General features: G+C 40.0%; 1 protein-coding gene across 5 annotated transcripts in view; it reads left to right on the top strand.

Annotated features, from left to right (window-relative positions):
- The window catches only part of ELF2 (E74 like ETS transcription factor 2), a 63,983-nt gene that overhangs the window by 6,068 nt on the left and 35,656 nt on the right, over positions 1-22,259 (top strand). For all 5 annotated transcript variants that reach the window (XM_034771116.1, XM_034771115.1, XM_034771118.1 and 2 more), the window contains 2 exons: positions 9,243-9,459; positions 10,531-10,696. In XM_034771116.1, coding sequence (XP_034627007.1) covers positions 9,388-9,459; positions 10,531-10,696 — 238 coding nt within the window. In that variant the 5' untranslated portion in view covers positions 9,243-9,387. The remainder of the gene's footprint in view (positions 1-9,242; positions 9,460-10,530; positions 10,697-22,259) is intronic.

The raw sequence follows: 22,259 nt of genomic DNA, 5'->3' as shown, positions 1-22,259 counted from the left end.
TATGATAATTCGTCAAGACAAAGGGCATGAAAGCAGGATTCGGACACAAATGTAGATATTCTGGTATATGAAAATCTGAAATGCAGAAAACACTTGATTATTAGTATGTTGTTTCAAAGGTGTTTCTTTTCCTCTAAGCAGTATAGGCCTAAATGCTATGATATGGCCATTTTGTACCACACTGCGGATGCCAAAACAACTTAGAGAATTTTTTAAAAGAATATTGCTGAAGTGGGGGTTCAGAGAAAGTTTTAGTCAATGCATGGAAAAACTCTCATATGAAAAGAAATTGAAAAGATTGGGATTATTTACCTTAGGAGATATGAGGGACATGATAAAAACATACAATATAATGAATAGGGTAGAAAAGGTAGAGTGAATCAAAGCTTTAGATCTATCTAAGAAAGTAAGAACTAGGGGACATTCAATGAAATTGCCAAGTGGCAAACTCAAAACACTTAAAAGGAAATAACTTCACACAGTACACAATTAACCTGTGGAACTTGCTGCCACACAACATAATGGAGGCCAAGAGTTTAGCAGGTTTTGGAAAGAGATTAGTCATTGGTATGGATAACAAAAATATCCAGTGATAATGGTAAATACTGACCCCCACCCCAAAAAAAAAGTTTTACAGGGGATAGAAACCCTCATGGCTCAGAGCTTGAGTTGACCTCTAACTACTGAGATTTTGGAGGAAACTCTGCCTATACTGCAGGGTTTCCTGCATCTTTCTCTGAAGATGCTAGTACTTGCCGCTGTTAGTGACAGGTTACTAGATGAGACAGATTGGTAGTCTGATCCACTATGGCAGTTCCTATGTAACTGGCCACAGAAAGATTACCCCAATGCAGGGGGATCCATTGGTAGTATAGAGCTTCTGGTGTGGGGTATATGGCCAGGATTTTTTGCCTTGGTGATTCTTAGTGCTTCTATTAGCAAGTTGGGACTGGCAACTGGTATAATTTGGCAATTCATTGGGCTGTTCTGAATTCACTGAAGGACCGACCCAGCGGACAGATGGCCTTGGACCAAGGATTGCAAAGACCACCATTGCATCCCCTGCTTAAGCAGTAGTGGTGGGTGTTCAGCAACTGTAACTGAAGATCTGTGCCTGAATCTAAAGCCTCGTCTACACTGCCACTTAACAGTGCTGAAACTTTCTTGCTCAGGGTGTGTGAAAAACACCCCCCTGAGTGATGCAAGTTTCAGCGCTGTAAAGTGGCAGTGTAGACAGTGCACCAGCGCTGGGAGCCACTCCCCTTGTGGGGGTGGGTTTTTTTTAGCTCTCTCCCAGCGCTGATGCTGCGACTACACAGCCACGTTAAAGGCAGCGCTTTAATGTTGGTAGTGAAGACATACCCTTAATCTTCTCTTTCTGGGTAATGGCTCTGAATTTCACAGCAAATGACAAGGAGTAACAATGATTCAATTTTCATCTGCAAATGCCTTTTTTTTTTTTTAAACCAGGGTTTGAATATCATCTGGGGAAAAATCTCACATAAGTACTTTAATTATAGCAGGTGTAGCAGAGAGTAATAGTGAAAATTTGCTGAGATACAGAAGCCACTATATTTGTTAAATTGGGCCCCTTTGCTGATGTGAAATCCTGTTACAGGTAAAGAGACTCTTCCAGGGGTCTGGATTAGTGGATTCCAGTGCAGGATTTGGGCCTGAATTTGTAACTACCGGTAATTTAGTTTCCTAGCTGACTGCCCCATCCTCTGTATTGCATCTGTGGAAGGCTTTGCTGCTGTTTTGAAAAGTAGTATAGTACATTTCTGCTGACTTCATCCATATGGGCACCTATCAAAATCCATCTCCCACACTCTGGGTATAAAAGAGGTTAATGTTTCAACTACCCTAAGTTCCTTCTCTCTCCTGCAGGAGCAGATATCTGAGCACAGCTCAGTATCCTTAAAGCTTCCTTTGTTTAATTTATTTGTTGCTGCTGCTGTTCCTTTTCTGCCCTTCTAAGCACTGCTTTTGTCTAGATTGTGTGGTTTGTTTTTGTTTTTAAACCCAACAACCCAGTTTTGAAGTACCTGTGTCGTTCAGGGTCCATCCCTCTTAGTCTCCTTTTTTTAGTCTTAGTCTCTTCTGTTTTTCTGCTCTATTGGGCTGATTAGGCCTTGTTAGTGGTCTGTTGCCAAGTAGAATCATGGCTACCAGGGTAGACTGAAAGCCTTGGGCTTTATGTGACCCAGTGATGTTGGTCACTGATAATTCATTGACTTCAGTGACTGGGAGAAGACTAGTGTTTAGACTTGCTAAATTTCTCATCTTCTCCAACAGTAGTCAAAAGATTATTAGGGCTGTCTCAAATGCCTGTGGATAGATGCTCGGATACTATAGTGATGTGGACCATAAATATAACTAGATAGGCCTAGTTGACTGAGTCTGGTACTTAGCATCTGACACCATCTGTGACAAGTAGCCTTAGTCTCGGAAGACTCATCTACTTGCCAGAAGTGTTTTTTGGACCACCAAAAGTAACAAAGATCACAGTCTCGTCTTTGTCTATGAGGAGTGTAAAGGTCAGTGCCAGCAGCTCCTTGATGCTGAGCCCAGCTAAATGGGCTTGCAACTCCAACTCAGTTTCTTGGCATCTAGACTCAGCATTTCATGGCAAGAGGGAGAAGCTGAAGAGGTACAGTGCGACAGGCAGGGCCATCCCTATGGGGGTGTGGGGCCTGGGGCAGAAGTGATGGATTAGTCTCTTCTGGGACCGACTGCGTCAGCCAATTGCACCAGCCGGCGGGGCCCCCCAAAGCGCGAGGCCTGGAGTAGTCGCCCCGATTCACCCTACCCAAGGGATGGCTCTGGAAACAGGTGTTTCTCCCATGCCCATTCCTACTTTCCGGTCACAGAAGGCATGGTACCAAGTCATTCTCCTAGCTGCTTTCTGTTACCAAGGAGGTGTGATGCCTCAATGTTAGTATTCTTGATACCAAGGGCTCTGGGAGCTTCAGTGTTGCTGATACTCTGTAAACCGGGAAGATCGGGGAGCTGAAGCCGGTTGTGGCTTTGTTGATATTAGTTACAGTGGTTTTGTCATCTTCCTCCTCCATAGACTCTAGCATGGATTTTCCCCTTTTTACTCCACTTTAGGCTTTGGCGCACACACCTGAGTAATTAGGCATTGCCTTATCTTTCTGGCTGCACTGTGTCTGAATTCAACACAATTTTTATCCTGGACCAGCATTTACCCTGTCTGAATTGTATCTCTAGAGGTTCTTTGGACTCTTATAAACCTTCTGCACCACCTTTTTCTTATGGAGCCATGAGCCTTTGGCATTGTTTGGCTTTTGTGACCTTCTCAGTCTTCGGGAGTGAGAGCCAGGAGGCTGATCTCTAAAGAGGAATAGGCAGAATTCTCCTCTACTTAGATGCCTATCCTTTAAAGCAGGGGTTCTCAGCCTTGGAGTTTTGAACAGGTGTTAGGGCACTGCAATCACCCTGCTTTCCCCATATTGTTAAATAGAAAGTGGAGCTCTGGCTAGATGAGGAGGGTCTTGGAGTGGTCTTGGGATTGAAAAGATTGAGAATCATTCTAAGAAAATGATCTAGCCTTTAATCGTATGCTCCCAATTTGGCATCTCCATAGCTGTAGTTACAGACTGAGTGGTTAGTAATAGAGGAGATGGAATGTGTGGGCTCTTTATTGCCTCCTGTCTCAAAGAAGGCAAACCATTAATATAAAGTTCCTTAGAAAGTTTTGAGTACTTTTACCCACATTTGACTCTAGGGTCTTTAGTAGCAGCCATCCCCAGTGATTTTGATTTGGGAGGAAAATAATGACTATCTGGTCACCTTGATAGCTCTCCATCAAGAGCAGAAATTATAATCTAGGGGATGAGTTTTCAGAAATTAGTTTTGTTATATGTTCTGTAAATGGGGCAGGGCCTCAACTAGATCTGTAAACCAGCTAGGAAAATACCAAAATCCCCCCATCTTTGTTTCAGGGATAGGCAGGATCCAGCATCTGTAATAGGTGCCTTTCTCCTAGGTGGAGGACAAAAATTGCTCTGCACAGTCCCTCTGACCCTTATTGTTCAGAAAGCCAAACAGGACAGAGTTTTCTGCTGTTAATATCCCTGTCCTGGGCTTGACAGTCTGAGTTCTGTAACTTTGTGGAACTCATATTGGAGCCTTAAGTCCTGCTTCCCAGTCTACCAGATCTTTTATCTCAGGGATGGAATGAGATTCTGTTCTTGGAGCCATAGTCACAGGCTGACAATTTAGTTTCTGAATTGGTGGGGTCACTAGATTGAGTGTTCTGTTGAGGTCCAAAAATTCTATTGAAAAGCAAGAAGTGTTCTACAAGAAAATTTGTCTTAATGAAATGGAAAAAATCTTCATCAGGCCAGCTCAGAAATGGATAGATATGCAACAGTCCTGTAGTCTCTTAATTTTGGTCTCTCTACTTGATTTAAAACAGTCAGATCTGTCTATCAACTTGACTGTTCATTCTCTATTCTCCCTACTGTCTCTCTGAAGATGGCATTCATCATACCTATAAATTAACCCAGGAAAGGGCTAGTGAGATCCAGGGCCTGATGAGTGATTTCTGTGTACACTGTGTTCAATAAGAATAAGGTGGTCCTGTGTTTTCCCCCTGAATTTCTCATTGAGATGTAAACCAGAGACCATCACACTCAGGCCATTGCCATTTCTCCTCCTCTTCCCTCACCTTATTGACAGCCAGGGGAGGTGCATCTTAAGAAGGGCCCTAGTTATTTAATTAGGACCAAACCAATCTAGAAGTCCCCCAGACTACTTATGTCATAGAAGGAAAAGAGTGGGGTCAGTATCCCAATTTACATTGTCCAAATGTGTATTCTTGATTGCTAGAACTTGGCAGCTGTTCAGTCACCTGTGGGGGATTACAGTACCGTCAGCACTGGGGTTTTGGTCCATGACTGGGATTTCTTGGCACTAAATTAATACAAATAACTAGATTTATGGCATGTCTTCATGATGCATGTGTCATTTGAAATATGCAAAGTTTCTATTTGGCGCTCTATATATACACACCTCTACCTGGATATAACGCTGTCCTCGGGAGCCAAAAAATCTTACCGCATTATAGGTGAAACCGCATTATAATCGAACTTGCTTTGATCCACCGGAGCACTGCTTTACTGCGCTATATCCGAATTCGTGTTATATCGGGTGGCGTTCTATCGAGGTAGAGGTGTACCTTTACATGGCATTGCTTCCTCAATTTGGCTTTTTGATCTGATGCCCAGATCAATCAATTTCAAACTCAGACCCCTCCTTGAGGGTCGCTATTGCTTCTTAATCTCCCAAGTGTGGATCCATACAGGAAATTCTAGAAAAGTTAAAAATGGTTGTTTACCTAGTAAATGTAGTTCTCCTAGAGGACTGCATTAATGGATCCACTTTTCATCCACTTTGGCCACTTTTTCAAAATGCTCAGTTAAGGATTTCTGAATAGTGAAGGAACCGAAAGACAGGTGGGGATATGGCACATTTTATATTCACAGAACCTGGGTGGTGAAGAGATGTGCATGGCCCCAGTGGAGACTGCTTGTGTGTTGGAGGCTCACCTCTTCTTCACAAAAGGAAAGACTGACTATCCAGGGAACCAGTGAAACTGACTATGCACAATGTGCTGTCAAAAATACAAATCAAGCATTGAATTTTTTTTTAAATTACAGTAATAGTGGGTATTGTTATTACAGTAGGTGAAACATGTTTAGGCACGTTTTTTTCTTCAAGTTCACTGTCCATTTAAGGAAGAATATTTATTTATTTATTTTAAAACAACTGAAATATTGCTGTTCTCTTGTGTTGGAATATTTCTCTATGCTGTAATTATTTTGCCATATTTTTGTTGCCATAATAATTACATAAATTACTGAAGAATATGAAAAATTCTTATTCCAGAAAGAATTCTATTATTTAGTTTTCAGTTAAGATTAATTGCTCAGAACACTGACATCAGAATAAGTTCTCAATTTTTTTTTTTTATCCAAGTGTGGTGAAGTATTCACACTCTGCTCCATGAAAATGGAGCAAAATCACTAGCACAGTCTTGCTTAGTTTACTGATATGATTAGGGTCCCATCCCAATGGGGTTGAGGATCTATCAGCAGCTCATACCAAGGTGTCCAGCACCTTACAGGCTCTGGCCTATATTGTAGTTCTGTCTGTTGTCTTTGCAGAACTAACTTTGTTGTGTGACTCTATCGAGTTTTTGTATGGATGGCATTATACTGAAAATGGAATAAAGTCTAAGGCCTTAGGCCAGATTTTGATCTCCCCTACAGGGCATTGATTTTTATGGAGTTACTTACAAGATAATTGAGTTCAGAACAAGCCCATGCTACGCATCTCAAGTTCCTAAGAATTTGTACTTTCTACACTATTACTAGCAGTAGAGACCAGATTTGAATTTTTGTGTTTGAGTTCAAAGCGGTAGAAAAGAAGATACGTTAATCTAAGTAAACAGCAAAAGCTTGCATCTTGAAGCAGTAAACACTGTGTTTGCAGGGTGGTTTATGAATACAGATTATTTCTCCTTTGGGAAGACTGGATATGAACAATAGTAACATTTATAAGACTATTTTAAGATAACAGTTCTTCAGAAACAAAATTCTAATCTCAATTTTGATTAAAGAAATTTACAAAAATGGAGGTTATACATTTTCATACCTGTATGAATTTGATATTATTGACTGTATAACTGAGATATGAAACTTTCTTTGTTATAGGACTGATTAAGAACAAATTCTAAAGTAGAAATGTTTCCTCTTATAGCAGATGGGGCACAGAAAAAAAAAAAAGAGCTGGTCACTGAATAGTCTAGTCTCCTGTGAGCTCTAATACTTTGGTCTCATTTCAGTTGTCTGGTTTAATGTTCAGGTGGTGTTGGTGGCCTGTGATATACAGGAGATCAGATAATCTGGTGGTCCCTTCTGGCCTTAAACTTTGACTTCCCATCTACAATATCCTAGAAACACATGTTAAGGCTAATGCATTAATTTATGTTTAGGAGTAATTTAGTATTTAACTGTATTAAAGTCAAACAATGTTGTTAGTAGAAGTTAATAAGTATGTATCTTCTTTCATACTTTATTAGGTGTTGAGTACACTATACACCTGTTTGAGCACTGCATTTGTGTAGATTAGATTTTTTTTCACAGGTAGGGACTAATCTTTGATAAATATCAGTGAGAAAGACATAGTTGTATATAGATAATTTAAAAAAAAAATGCCCAGAATCAAAAAACCTACCCTGATAAAGTTTGTAAAATTGGAAACATTTTTTTAAAAAATTGAGATAACTGTCTTCCTGTTGAGTATCTCAAATAACTATCTGGACTCTAATTTGTTATATATTTGCCTCTCCCCCATATCAGTACTTGGTGAATATTAATGGGGCAAACCAGTGCTCCACTTATGTAGACCCACTCACTGGTGTCTTTACTGCTGTTGTCATCTAGACCCTCTCTGAGCCTAGTTAGGTGACACAGTTCTAAAAATTCTGGTCAGTTGAGACTAGTGCTTCTGCTGTTGCTAGGGCTCTCTGCAGATGCATTGGCTCTAGGGCAGGGGTTCTCAAGCTGGGAGTCGGGACCCCTCAGGGGATTGCAAGGTTATTACATGGGGGGTCATGAGCTCTCAGCCTCCACCCTAAACCCTGCTTTGCCTTCAGCATTTATAATGGTGCTAAATATATAAAAAAGTGTTTTTAATTTATAAGGGGGGGTCGCACTATGTGAAAGGGGTCAACAGTACAAAAGTTTTAAGAACCACTGATATAGAGTAACAACAGTAGAGTGAGCAAATCCTCCACGTAGACATAACCTTAAATACTTAAAAATTGATGCAATCCATGTCAAATGACCTCTGAATCCTATTTTTAATCTATTCACTTTTTCAGAGGCACTTAAAAAAAATTCTCATCCTCCATTTGAGATGTAATTGCACCTGAATACAATGTTCCTTATCTATCTTTAATTCCCGTAATTGCTCACTACTAATCTTTAAAAATGTTGTATGGAAATTAATAAATGGAGGGAGTTGGTAATTCCGTATTTTTAATGCTGTCAGATGTCTTCTGTGAGAGATTAAATGCTTGGTGACTTGGTAAGATCCGTTTTCCTAACCAGGCAGTCTGTGTTCTTCCCATGTCAGAGAATTTTGTTTATGTATTTAGTAAGGGTTTGATTATTGATATCATAATAATTTAAGGGAAACACACACACTAGACCTAGCTCAATGGAGTGATAGGGCTTCTTTGTATCACTTGAGTAATACAAAGCAGCACTAAATCCAGTGGCTCCACCCACTGGAGGATTCTAGCTGCATAAGAGAATTCTCAGGTGGAATAGTCATTCCTTCTTGGCATGGAGGAATTGCTAGTAGATGCTATTGGCAGCTGACACATGGTAAAATAAGTAGCCTGAATGCTATTCTACCTTGCACTGAGAAGTGGACCAGTACCTGGTTGCCTCAGACTCCAAGGACTGTAAAAATGTCTTCAAACCACCTTTGTTCATCTTGATTTATGCTCAGCATAGGTTAGCCAAACCAGAGGATTTGGATCACAGTATTTACTGAAGTCACAAATCATCTCTTAAAACTTTCCAGAGCAGTAGGATATATTTGGTTCCTTCCCAGAATCATGCAACAAAATCATAACATTTTCTACAAAATCAGTTCACCTTAAAATGTCTTCCTTTGTATTGGGAAACAGTAAAGAAAAAAAATATAGAAAAATCATATTAAATATTTGTTCTAACTGTTACATGTCCAGTAAATTAACTTTCTAAAACTATATTTGATTGGATGCATGCAAGTAGCTCCAAAAGAATTGAACCTCTGGTTTTCAAGGACTCCGGCGAGAATGTTTCCATTGTGCTAAGGACAGAAAATCAGTAGATAGTGACAGTGAACAGTTAAGGTAAATGTAAAACTATTGATGTCAATTGCAGGGAACTAAAAGTTAAACTTTATTCCCTCAGCATTAAAAGCTGGTATGGAAATACTGTTTTGTGATGGTAAATGACTACTTGTTCAGAGTGTTGAAGAGCTATCAAGGTCAGTGCATTATGTCTGAAGTAGAGTGCTCCCTGGTGCCCTCTTGATGAAGACAGTAGTAACAATTTAAAGGCACTGAATGTAAATTTAAACAATGCAAAACTGAGAATTTACAAAACTTGTATTTTCCTTTTTTTTATACCTTTCTCTCAAATTGTTTTGTTTTTCAGCATCTCTGATTAGCAGTACAAAAAAACTGGTGTTCTGGATACATGCTACTTGGATACAGAATTTAAGCCTCTGGTACCTTAGGTTTTCAGCATTACTGTCTTTGGGATCACTAACAACTTTCAAAGCTCCTTCAGGGAATGCACCATGACATCAGCAGTGGTTGACAGTGGAGGTTCTGGCCTGGAGTTTGACAACAGTGGAGTAGAAAATCAGGAGGTTAGAAATCTGTATAGAACTTATTTGCCACACACAGTGATATGAAGTTTATGTAAAAAACAAGCATTACTATAAACTTGCTTTGTAAAATAGGTTAGAAGTTGCTGAAGAGAGCAGGATATTAGTCAATTTTAAAATTATCCTTTATTAGATATCCTCTTATCGCAGAGAAGAAATGGAGAGTTGTACTGTCTGCCATACTGCAGAATTGTATATAAAATGCATTTTTAAAAGTTTAAACAAGGGTTTTGGGTTCCTATTTGATATCTCTAGATATTTGTATAATATAAAGAGAGCAAACCAGAGGCTTTTTAAATTAGCCAGCTCCAAAAACTTTTTAAATCATCATATTTTGTATTGTTAAGCAACGAGGTGTGTACTGTCGTATGGTTTGCAATAAATTTGTGTATAGTGTTCATAATTAATCAGATTTTCCACTCAGTTATACCTGTGCACCACCACTAAGAAGAATTTGGCTCATTAAGTATGTTTGCAGGTTCAGGATTTAAGTATGTAACACTTCTATATGTGCCTACCTCTAAACATCTGAGTAGTTCAGGTGACTTCATTGTGACCACTCAGATGCTTAAAGCTAAGCATGTGAATATGTGTTGGCAGGATAGGGGCCAGAGACATATGTGTGGTGTAACAGGTACACTACTAGAAAAGAAACATTGTGTCTAAAACTGATTCATGTAAATTCTTTGGGTGTGGAGAGAGAGAATTACTTCTCAGATCTGAATTTTTTTACTGAAAAACGTAACACTCTTTGCCAACATTCTCATGGAAAATAAATTTATTCTCACATTAGGAATATTTTAAAACTCTGCTGTTAGCTTGTTTTATATTTAAATCCTGATGATGTGATTTGGTAGTATTTCTTATTTCATGATAGGTCCTTTATTTTTAATTTTGTTTTAAAAGTTTTACCTTAACTCCCACAAAAAAAAACTTTTTACAAATATTTTGTATTGGTATTCCACAAAATATATATAAAACAATAGAGAAGAAGGGGAAGGCATTAGTTTAGATTTGGTGGTTCAATATTTTTGGCTTTTTCTCTCCCTATAGGAAAATAAGCCAGTCTCTGAATACCCAGCAGTGATTGTGGAACCAGTTCCTAGTGCGAGATTAGAGCAGGGTTATGCTGCTCAAGTCCTGGTTTATGATGATGAAACTTACCTGATGCAAGATGTAGCAGAGGAACAAGAAATTGAGACTGAAACTGTGGAAACAGGTAGACTTTTTTTTTTTTTTTTTTTTTTTTAAACGTTTATGAACTTTTCTTCCCCCTTCCTCCTATGAGTTCAGGGCCAGCACTCCCAGAAGAATGTGACTTTATATTCACCCACAAGAAGAGATCCTGACCTGGGGTCCTATGCAATTCCCATTAAAGTCAATGGGAGTCTTTCCATTAACTTAAGTGGGAATAAACTTAGGACCCTGATGTGTTAAAGTAGATCAGTAAAAGCAAAGTTACTTATATCCAGATGCGCAAAGATATTTACTCACTAACTTCCAGTGAAATCAGTAGGTGTTAGGTACATAAATACCTTTTGAGAATCTGGGCCTTAGTTTCCTCAGGCAGCTGCTCCAAAGGGTATATCAGCCCATTAAGATGCATATAGGCCAATGATTGTAACTTGATGATAATATTTACAATAACTAGCTTCCTCAAAATTTAATTCATGTAATTAAGTCAAGACATACAAGTTTGACAAATCTATGTAAAGAAAATCTGTTAAGTATTGTTGTCATTTAACCTTTTCTGTTAGGCATATGTACACATCCAAGGTTAAGGTAAGCATAGGTACTTCTTCCAGAATACTGGTGTACAGGGCCTGGGAAACTTGCTGCAGTGGAAGAAGGGTAGATCGAAGGTGTTAACCTGTAAGAGTAACTAGTGAGATGCAGTAAGCTGTAACCTTGGGAATGTTTTTGTGCAGGGGATAGGATTTGGGGCTTTGAGTGGAAAATAGTTGCTTGCAGGAGTTGGTGACCGGTACTGTGTACAAAACTGAATGATAAAGCAGGCATCTAAATGATAAACACAATACATTAAATAACAAGGAAAGCACTTATTAGATGACATATTATTAAATTATTAAATTAGCATTTAGTCTATAATAATTTAAAGAGTAAAAGAAAGAGTACATGTTGGCTTCCCAAGGAGCATGTATTTAAGTTATGCTGATGTACTTGAACCAGGAGTACAACTATTGTGGTTTGACTTTTCATGCTAGACATAAAACTTCAGGTATTATAAATTGACAGAATAATTTAGCCTGAGCATATTTCAAATACATTTGAAACATTAAGTTATTTCTTACTAGTGTTTTGAAATTATTTAAACTTAGTAATTGTACAAATTTCTCAAAGAAGACTGCTCAGTGATATGTTGACCATTAAATATACAGTAGTTCTTTGGATAAAATTAAACATAATGCTGTAGGAGTAAAGTTTAACAGAAATCACTTGTACAGTTGTGGAATACACTGTATAATGAACTTGTTTTATCATCTTATTATTCAATTATGTTTTTTGGTACTAGAGGATAGAAAATCAATATTTAAAATTCATACAGGCTTTAAAATAAACATTGCATTAAGTCCAGATTTCATTATACAACTGCACTACTGAATATTATACAGCTTGTCTGTAGCTATTTCTGTAGTACTCACTGTGGTATCCGAGTGCCTAATGTAATCAGTGGGCCAGATTCCAACCCATTGCAATCGTTGACTTCTGTAGGGTAACACAAGATGTAAATCAGCACAAATACCTTAAAAGCTCTGAACCACTTTGAAACTAATCTGTTCACAAGCATCTGATTAAAACACAAATTCCTTGTTTTCAGTGATATGAGGCAATCTCCTTTTTACCAAATATAATGGGCTGGTTAAGAGTGAGGTTTACACAATAGACTGTAAGCTTGAGAGAGGATTTGAAGTCTATACCTTGTGTACCATGTAGTGAGGAATGATTACAAGACAGAGGCCACAGGCATCAGATCTGCTTGTGTGGACCCTTGCAAGGGTCTGTCAGTGAAGCTTCAGTCGTACTATCACAGCCTATGGTGCGGGTTTATTCTAGCAAAAAGTCATCGAGGACTAGTGCTTTTGATGAAAATTTGAGGAATGTGATTCAAATAAGTATTGACTCGACTATACAAAGCATAAGAATTGAAATCCATAGTGTAACTGTCAGTTAATGCTAGCAGTCTGGGTTTGGTTTTTTCTTTTTCTTTTCTTTTCTTTTTTTTTTTGGCTACACCAAGTTTCTTTAAACATCAGATACTAATTCTTATTAAGGATTCAGTGCATGACAAGCGTAAATCATCGGGTATTAAAAAAATCAAAACAAAACAAACAAGCATCTTCATTTTTTAAAAGGGACATGCATTTCATACTGTTGAAAAATTTAAGAACAGCTCAAATGACTTTTTTCTGAACATTCCAGAAACATCCACCAATTGACTGAGAGTAGAAAAATTTCATCCCACAGGAACACTGTAAGAATGTAACAGGGTTAAATTTGATGCACACATGGCAGTCCCACTGAAGTCAGTAGGTGCCTTGTGTAAGCTTCCAAAGGCAGAATGTAGAGCTTAGATTGAAATAGTTCTTAACTTATATTTACCATAGATGTGATGTCACCCTAATGGAGGAACCTGGGAGCCTACAATCCAATTTCTTTAGACTCACAGGGTATGGCTATGCTGCAGCTGAGAGCATGCCTCCCAGTTCAGGTAGACTGACACAAGCTAGCTCTGCTTGAGCTAGTGCGCTAAAAATAGCAGTGTAGATGTTGCAGTACAGGCTTTAGCCACCCAGGTATGCTATTTTTAGCTCTCTGGTTCAAATAGATCTAGCGTGTCTCTCTACCCTTGGCTGGTAGGCACACTCCCAGCTGCAGCGTAGACATATCCTCAGGGACCTGGTTGCTGTCTTAATATTTTGTTAAAATGCAGTGGTGGTTACTGTTAAACTGTATAGCCTTCAGCAAAACCTTTGCAGTTCACCCTTAGTAGCAGCAGAAGCTGTTTCCATTTAAGAAAATGTAGCCACTCTCTGAAATAAAGTTTACCTAAATCTCTTTGCTAGTTGTACATATATTTTGAATGCTAATATGTATGTGGCTATGAGTAAGTCTATGAGACTTAATAACAGTAGAACACTCAAACTTAATTTACCATTCTTGCATTGCTGAAGTATGTTTATATTCATGTAACATCACTACATTTCTTTTGGTATACTGGATGCTTGGTAAAATGCCACACTGTTATGACAATCCTAAGTAAAGATAAAACACTAAAATAATGTTATTTCAAAAATACAACCAAAAAAATCTCTGGGAATACTTCAGGAAAATTGGTTACATATTTTGTCGAACCTTGTTTGATCCTGCTAACATGAAAATATTGTTAGCACTGATTTGTTTGCTATTACATGTTGAGTCTTCAGAAACAGTGTCAGGCTGTGTTTAAAATATCTTTTGCTGTGCAGTAAACTAAATAAGCTGTTTTGAAAAATATTGCTCTAATGAATAAACAAAATGTTTATTCTCAAAGTCCTTCTCAAAGACTAGGTAAACTAAGAACACATTGATACTTAATACGTATCATGTTTCAGGTAATTCAAGGCAAATGCAACTAATCAGTTGTGTGCATGCGGTTTTTTTGTTTTTTGTTTTTAAATGTGCCAATATAAGTGAGTATGGGTTTGAGATTTTACAGAACAATCAGATCACAATCAAGAGGAAACCCAACTTTAAAAAAAAGAAGTTGAGATTTCATTTGACTTCAGTGTGAACTATGACAACTCCTTTTTGCTTTTGGCATTACATCAGAAATCCTCCTTGTGGCAAAAAGTGAATGTCTGTTTTAATTTTAAAAATATTGTTGCCATGGGGAGGTAGAAGACCTACCTGAAAAACTGGGATCTGAAAATCCTCCAGGATTACCATGTGATGAAAAATATTGAGCTAGAAAGACAACGATGCTGGTATGTTTGTTTATAATTTATTTAGAAATAAAGCTAGATAGGAAGTTTAGTTATTTAAAGTTATCATATAAATGCTCATGGTTATCCTTAAAAGGGAGGGGAATAGTAAACAGTGGAGTAAAGCTTAGAATTCCTCATCCCCTTATACAACATAATACATTAAACTGTTTATTTTAAAACAAATTCTCTCTCTCTCTCTCTCTCTTACAGATGAAATTTCAGATTACTACTTACACTACTACTGCTGTGGGGACCAATTCTTTACATCCACTTTAAGTCTTTAATTGTTTTTACCTGTTCGTGTTCCTAGACCTTTTTCCATTTTAATTAAAAATGCTACCGTTTGATCTTTCTGAATCTGAGCCTCCAAACTGTATTACAGTTGTCTGGATATGTCTGCATTAGAATCATAGAATCATAGAATATCAGGGTTGGAAGGGACCTCAGGAGGTCATCTAGTCCAACCCCCTGCTCAAAGCAGGACCAATTCCCAACTAAGTCATCCCAGCCAGGGCTTTGTCAAGTTTTGATACGCTGTACATTTAGCACTTTAGAACATTAAATCAGGTTTAAACCTTGTAGTTTGATTGGAATTTATTTTTTTGCGGGGGGGAGGAGGAGGAGATAAGATAAAACAGTACATTATCCTCCATTCTGTCCAGACATTTGACTAAGCTGTGTTACTAGGAAGACTCTAATATGGACATCTGGCCTACATTTTTAGGAAGCATTTGCTTCCTTAACCCTTTCGAATTAGTGGTTGAGATGTATCCCATTGACAGAATTCGGACAGAGTAGAAAAATACTGTTTCCTGGAATTTATTGAGACTAGTTTAAAAAGTAAACCAACTGTTGCTTGTTGTGGAAGATCTAAGTGCTGACGAGGCTGTCCAGTTGTTGGCTCTACAAACTTGCTTAAGCACTCAGCTCTTTCAAGCAAAGTTAATGTCAGTTACTACCATAGGCATGCGCATGGGGTGTGCCGGGTGTGCCCAGGCACACCCTAATGCAGGGGTGGGCAAATGGCTCCACTCCCTGGCGCGGTGAGCTGCAGGGTCCGCACTCCCGGGCCGGAGTGCCCGGCCGAACGCAGCAAGCCACCGGCCCCTCCCCCGCCTTTCCCCCTCCCCTGGAGCCATGCCGCTGTGCACAGCGCTCTGGGGGCTGGGGCTCCGTGGTGAGGCAGACATGCTCCCCCCTCTCCATGAGCCATGCCGCCACGTGCGCAGTGCTCTGGGGGCTGGGGCTGTGCGCTCCCGCGGGGCAATGTTTGGCTCCACGGGGAGGCTAGGCGCCTTATCTCATGGTAAGAGGTCCGGGGTCAGGGGGGTTGAATAAGGGGTGGGGGCAGTCAGGGGACAGGGTGGGTTGGATGGGGGTGGGATCTCGGGGGGTGGTGGTGGTTAGGGGCAGGGGTCCCTGGAGGGGGCAGTCAGGGAGCAGGGGGGATTGGATGGGGCATGAGAGTCCCGGGGTCTCTCAGGGAGCAGGGTGTAGATAGGGGTCAGGGCAGTCAGAGAGCAAGGAGGGTCCTGGGGGGGGCAGTTAGTGGGGGGGTGTCTCTGGAGGGGGTGGTCAGGGAACAAGGAGCTGGGGGGGTTGGATGAGTCAGGAGTTCTGCGGAAGGCTGTCAGGAGGCAGGGGTGTGGAGAGGGGTTGGGGGAGGCAGGGAGCGGGGGGGGTTGTATGGGTCGGGAGTTCTAGGGGTCCTATCAGGGGGTGGGGAGCAGTTGAATAGGCGTGGGAGTCCCAGGGGTCTGTCTGGGGGCGGGGGTGTGGATAAGGGTCAGGGCAGTCGGGACAGGTAGGGGGTAGGGTCCTGGAGGGGGGGCAGTCAGGGGACAAGGTGCAGGGAGGCTTAGGTAGGGGGTGGAGTCCTGGGGGGCAGTTAGGGGCAGGGGTCCCCGGAGGGGGTAGTCAGGGGGGAACAAGGAGCAGGGGGGGTTGGGGGCTATGAGGGGGGAAGTCAGGGGGCGGGGCTAGGGCGGGGCTCCCTGGGTGCACACCCTAATGAAATGGGCTGCGCATGCCTATGGTTACTTCCCCTTCATCATGGAGCAAAAATGTTGTACTTTAGATAAATAGAAAAAGGTTGTAAAAACTTTGGCTAAAACATGGTTTTAAAACATCTATTTTAATGAATAAATCAAACTTTTATTGTGTTTTAATGCAAGAGGGGATTAAGAACTAATTTTTGAAACTTGAATTAAAAAAACAAAACATTTTTGAACACTTAGGCCAGTCCTGCTGCAGCATTAAGTTCCCATTTTCCCAAATGGCACGTCATATGGCCCTCATACTAGGGCTGTCGATTAATCGCGATTAACTAAAAAAAAAAAAATTAATCGTCATTAATTGCACTGTTAAACAATAGAATACCAATTGAAATTTATTAAATATTTTGGATGTTTTACTACATTTTCAATTATATCTATTTCTATTACAACACAAAATATAAAGTGTACAATGCTCACTTTATATTTTTTATTATAAATATTTGTACTGTAAAGATTATAAACAAAAGAAATAGTATTTTTCAATTCACCTAATACAAGTACTGTAGTGCAATCTCTTTATCATGAAAGTTGAACTTACAAATGTAGAAATATGTACCAAAAAAAATAAATGCATTCAAAAATAAAACAATGTCAACCTTTAGAGCCTACAAGTCCACTCAGTCCTACTTCAGCCAAATCGCTCAAACAAGTTTGATTACAATTTGCAAGAAATAATGCTGCTTACTTTTTGTTTACAATGTCACCTGAAAGTGAGAACAGGTGTTTGCATGGCACTGTTGTAGCGGTGTCACAAGATATTTATGTGCCAGATGCGCTAAAGATTCATATGTATCTTCATGCTTCAACCACCATTCCAGAGGACATGCGTCCATGCTGATGATGGATTCTGCTTGATAACGATCCAAAGCAGAGCGGACCGACACTTGTTCATTTTCATCATCTGAGTCAGATACCACCAGTAGAAAGTTGATTTTCTTTTTTGGTGGTTTGGGTTCTGTAGTTTCCTCATCTGACTGTTACTTCTGAAAGCATGCTTCACCCCTTGTCACTCTCAGATTTTGAATGGCACTTCAGATTCTCAAACCTTGGGTTGAGTGCTGTAGCTATCTTTATAAATTGGATAAAAGAGCACTGTACACTTTTTATTCTGTTGTAACTGAAATCAATATATTTGAAAATGTAGAAAACATCCAAAAATATTTAAGTATTGTTTAACAGCACGATTAATCGCAATTAATTTTTTTAATTGCTTGACAGCCCTAGTATATACACAAGTTATTTAGAACATAAATTCTATCCCTATATTTACAAATAGGAAAATGGGGATTAAATTGTTAACTCTACACCCTTCAGTTATACTGACCAAGGAGTGATGGATGTATTGGTGAATTCTCTTTTCTCAGTTCATGAACAGCAGCATCCCTTAAAACTGAAATCTTTGATGCAATCTTCTGCTATGCAACTCGGGTATGTTTCCTTCTTTGAGAAAATAACAAGCAATAGTAAGACATTGGGTGCCATAATTATATCTGCACCTTTCCATCTACTTGAAGTGCACTTATAGGAGCAGTCCTGTAAGGCTTCCTTTTATCCCTTTTACAGGTTCAGGGTTTGTCTTTTGACCTGGCAACAGGTATCAGCAATGTCATGAAAAGCTAATCTCGGAAGCATTCAGGGATAGAAAATGAAACAATATGCCATTCTATGGCTGAGAATCTGATTTCTTGTAGTGTATAGTCTTTTCTACTAGGCCTGTATAGGTTTTGAAAGGACAGACCTTAAAATCAGATAATTCTAACTTGGAAGGTATCCCCCATAAACTCCCAAATTCAATTCAAACTGCTATAGAAGAAATGGAAAAGCTTGAAACTCTTGCATTCAAATGTCTGTTTGTGATATGACTACTCAAATCGTATTGTAAATTAAAATGGGAGTGAAATGGGGCAACACAACCAATGTAACTTTTATATCTTGCTTCTATGTCAGGAAGAAGCAGCCCCTGATAGTTGTCTTTGTTTAACAATGGTGAAGTACCTTAGTCAACTTTTGGAATCTAAAGCCTACAAGGATACTCTAAGGAAGCTTTTGGAATGGAACATAACATGTCTGCTTCAGAGCTCTCTGTTAATAGTTCCTCTTGCTGAGCGGAGTCTTCCTCTTCAAATAGTCTTTCTCCAGCACAGAACTGCAAAAATAGCATTGTGGGCCAGTCAAAGTTTGGGGCATAAGCTTGCTCTTTTTTTTTTTTTTTTTTTTACCTTTAAATACTGAAAACTCTACTTGCGATCTGAAAAGTCTTGTTATGCTCTTTTTGGTTCAGGCAGTACTGCTACCTGTAAAAAAATTCTCCAAGCCAAATTTTCATTATACCGATCTAATTTCATACTGTCTGCCCAAATTGCATCATATCCCTTGAGTTCCATACTATTTCTTAGGTGTAACACACAGCAGCATTTTCTCTTTATTTGGAACTTATTTAACAATTGATGCATTAGTCAGAATAAAAGCCAGTTCGCTATCAAAGCTGGGTGGGCTCTGCAGTACTAAACAGAGTTAAATAGTTAAAAATTTTACTCTAATCATTAAAGTCAGCAAATCTATAAAAATACATTTTAAATCATCATTTTTCAGAGTTGAGCTGCATTTTAAGGCAGCAGCAGGATCATAGTAAAGGTTTACATAACTATAGGGAGCAGAGTACCTATTCAGATACTACAGTAATGGATATGGTATAACAATCTATTCTTGTTTTAGTTATTACAAGGAAACCTTATTTTATAGTGTTGCAAGGGACAGTGATCCATTTATTTTAAGATGGTCAAGGAGCCAGTTCTTGGAAAGCAAGAACCAAATTAAATTAATAGGTTGCATGTTTAAAACAAACAAAAGGAAGTATTTCTTCACACAACGCACATTCAACCTGTGGAACTCTTTGCCAGATGTTGTAATGGCCAAGACTATAACAGAGTTCAAATAAGAACTAGATAAATTAATGGAGGATAGGTCCGTCAATGGCTATTAACCAGGATGGGCAGGGATGGTATCCCTAATCTCTGTTTGCCAGAAGCTGGCAATGGGATAGATCACTTAATGATTACCTGTTCTGTTAATTTCTTCTGAAGCACCTGGCATTGGCTGCGGTCGGAAGACAGGATATTGGGGTAGATGAACCTTGGGTCTAACCCAGTATGGCCATTCTTATGTAAGATAGCTGAACTGGTGCTTAAATGCAATCTGTGAACTCTGTTTGTCCCTAGATCTAACTACATGATTATATTAGTGTTCTAAATTCTAACTGGACATGTAATGGAGAGTGTGTTCTGGTAAGCAGCCAGGCTGAGTTGAAATCTCAGGGCTTTATTATGTGAAAGTTTTAGTCCACACCTGCTTGTGTCCCAACAAAGTCTTGCTACACTGCATCATAATAGCTGGGGCTATAATTTAGGCAGTGCATCTTAACAATTCTCTTCTATCTGAAGAGTTACTTTTCCTGTTTATGGAAGACAGTATTCAGACACAGGAAAATAACTGTATTCTCATTGTGTAAGCACTACTTGCCACATAACTTGATGTAAATCCACCTTCCAGGAGCGGTCTGTCTTGGGTTCAAGCTTTAAGTGGACATTTCTTCAAACTTGTAGTTTTGGCATGACTGGAATTTTACTTTCATGGACAGCATATGGAACATAACGTGCATCATCGGGCTGCTTCTGCTATATGCTCTGTACTGCTCTATGTACATGAGCACTGTTTTCCATATCTGCCCTGGATCTTTTCCTTCCACACAGGTGAGAAGGTGATGGCTCAGCTTCAGTAGTAAGAGGCTAAGCAAGACCTAGAGGGACTTGTTTTACTAGAAGGTAGGACCTAGCAGGGCTGCTAGCTCTTTGAGCATACCTAGAGGCTGAGTGGAATTCAGAGCTGTCAGCATGTTCAGGCTTGGTGGGCTGTTTGTATAAAAGTGGCCCTTAATCAAGAGGACTGTACAGGTTTCTGGACCCTGCATAAGTGATGATTGTAACAGGCATATAAAAACCACGAGGTCTCTACTTATTGGGAGAAAGAGATTATCTTGGTCAAATGATTTCCCAGCTCTTTCTACTACTCTGAAGTTCTTAAGAGTAAAATATTAATAATAATCTATGACTATACCTATAGCATATTGGGAACGTGAACTATTGACTTAACTATTAAATAATTATTTCTTAAGAGTTGTCATAGATGTGGACGTCACTAATTGCAGACAGGATGTTTCTGTGGGCATGCCCATTTTCCTGTCCTTCAGCACAGAAAGGTTCACAGAGCCTGAGTTTAGCAGCAGCGTGTAAACAGGTTAAATTGTTTTCCTCCCTAATACATATCTGAAAGTTGAAAGAAAAAATGCATGTAGGCTCTCCTGGTGGAGTGAGTGAGAGACTAGAGCAGGGGTTCTCAAACTGGGGGTTGGGACCCCTCCGGGGGCTGTGAGGTTATTAAATGGGGGGTTGCAAACTGTCAGCCTCCACCCCAAACCCCACTTCACCTCCAGCATTTATAATGGTGTTAAATATATAAAAAAGTGTTTTTAATGTATAAGTGGGGTCACACTCAGAGGCTTGCTATGTGAAAGTGGTCACTAGTACAAAAGTTTGAGAACCACTGCACTAAAGTGTGCAATATCATCTCCCCTGATGAGGGCTGCATCTCAACAAGTGTTTTATGAAGGACCATGTGCCTGTATTGCAGGTTGCTTGCTAAGGGGATGTGTCCACCTCAAATGCCTCTACTATATAGATAATCTGTGTGCAGAAGAGAAGCTGTTTGCCTTGTGTGACTCATGTCATCTGATGGATGAACAAAAGGTCTTCAGTATCTAGATCCCTCATTGCCAGTATACAAACTCTGATGAGCTAAATTTCCTAAGTGCTTTAGTGTTCAGTTTTTTTTTTTTAAACTTTCAGTTCCAGTTGTGACAGTTTTCCCATCAAACATTGTGGTTTGGAATAAAAGGATTATGATGATTTGAGATGTTGAACTGACTTGAATGATAGGTTCATCCGTCAGATTGCTTTGTCAGCATGAAAAAGGCAAAACTGAGGCTCTATGAATGGAATTTCTAGAACTTTCTGGCTGATGTGACTGCTATATTTAAAAACAAAACAAAACACTTGATAGAAGGAATAGAGAGACCCCTTCTAAAAAAGTTAAGGGAAGTCATAGGAGGACATTTACCCTACACGTGACGGGGCCCTGTGTAGCTGGCAGATGTATGAAAGAAGCCCCTTTGAGAAAAAACATACAGTCTAGATCAGCGGTTCTTAACTGAGCATCTGTGAACCCTTGCAGGGGGGCCATAGGCCCCCACAGCTAAAACTCAGAGCCCGAGCCCCAGCACTTCCCGTGGGGCTGAAGCCAGGAGCCGCGTGTGGGGTTGAAGCTCCAGTCCCTGGTATCTCCTGCAGGGCTGAAGCTGGGAGCAGCGGGGCTGAATCCTGGAGCCCTGAGCCCCAGTGCTCCCCCTGGGGCAGAAGCCCTGAGCCTCTGGGCAGAGTTGGGGGGCACAGGGACTGTTGCTCTCCCCCCCCCCCAAACTATAGTCCTGAGGCAGCTCCACACTGCCCCCCCCACCTCCTTCTCTCCCGGCGCACAGCCCCTAGCTACCCTGCACCCTGAGCTACCTCCCTGCCCCCACACAGCCCCTATCCACCTCCCTCCCTGCACCCTGAGCTACCCTTCTGCCAGTACACAGCCCCTAGTTACCCCTCTGCCTACACACAGCCCCTAGCTATCCCTCTCTATG

This window comes from Trachemys scripta, chromosome 5 (assembly GCF_013100865.1).
Source record: "Trachemys scripta elegans isolate TJP31775 chromosome 5, CAS_Tse_1.0, whole genome shotgun sequence".
NCBI classification, from domain to species: Eukaryota; Metazoa; Chordata; order Testudines; family Emydidae; genus Trachemys; species Trachemys scripta.
Note: the sequence above shows the minus strand (reverse complement) of the source record. Positions and strands in the feature narration are given on the sequence as shown.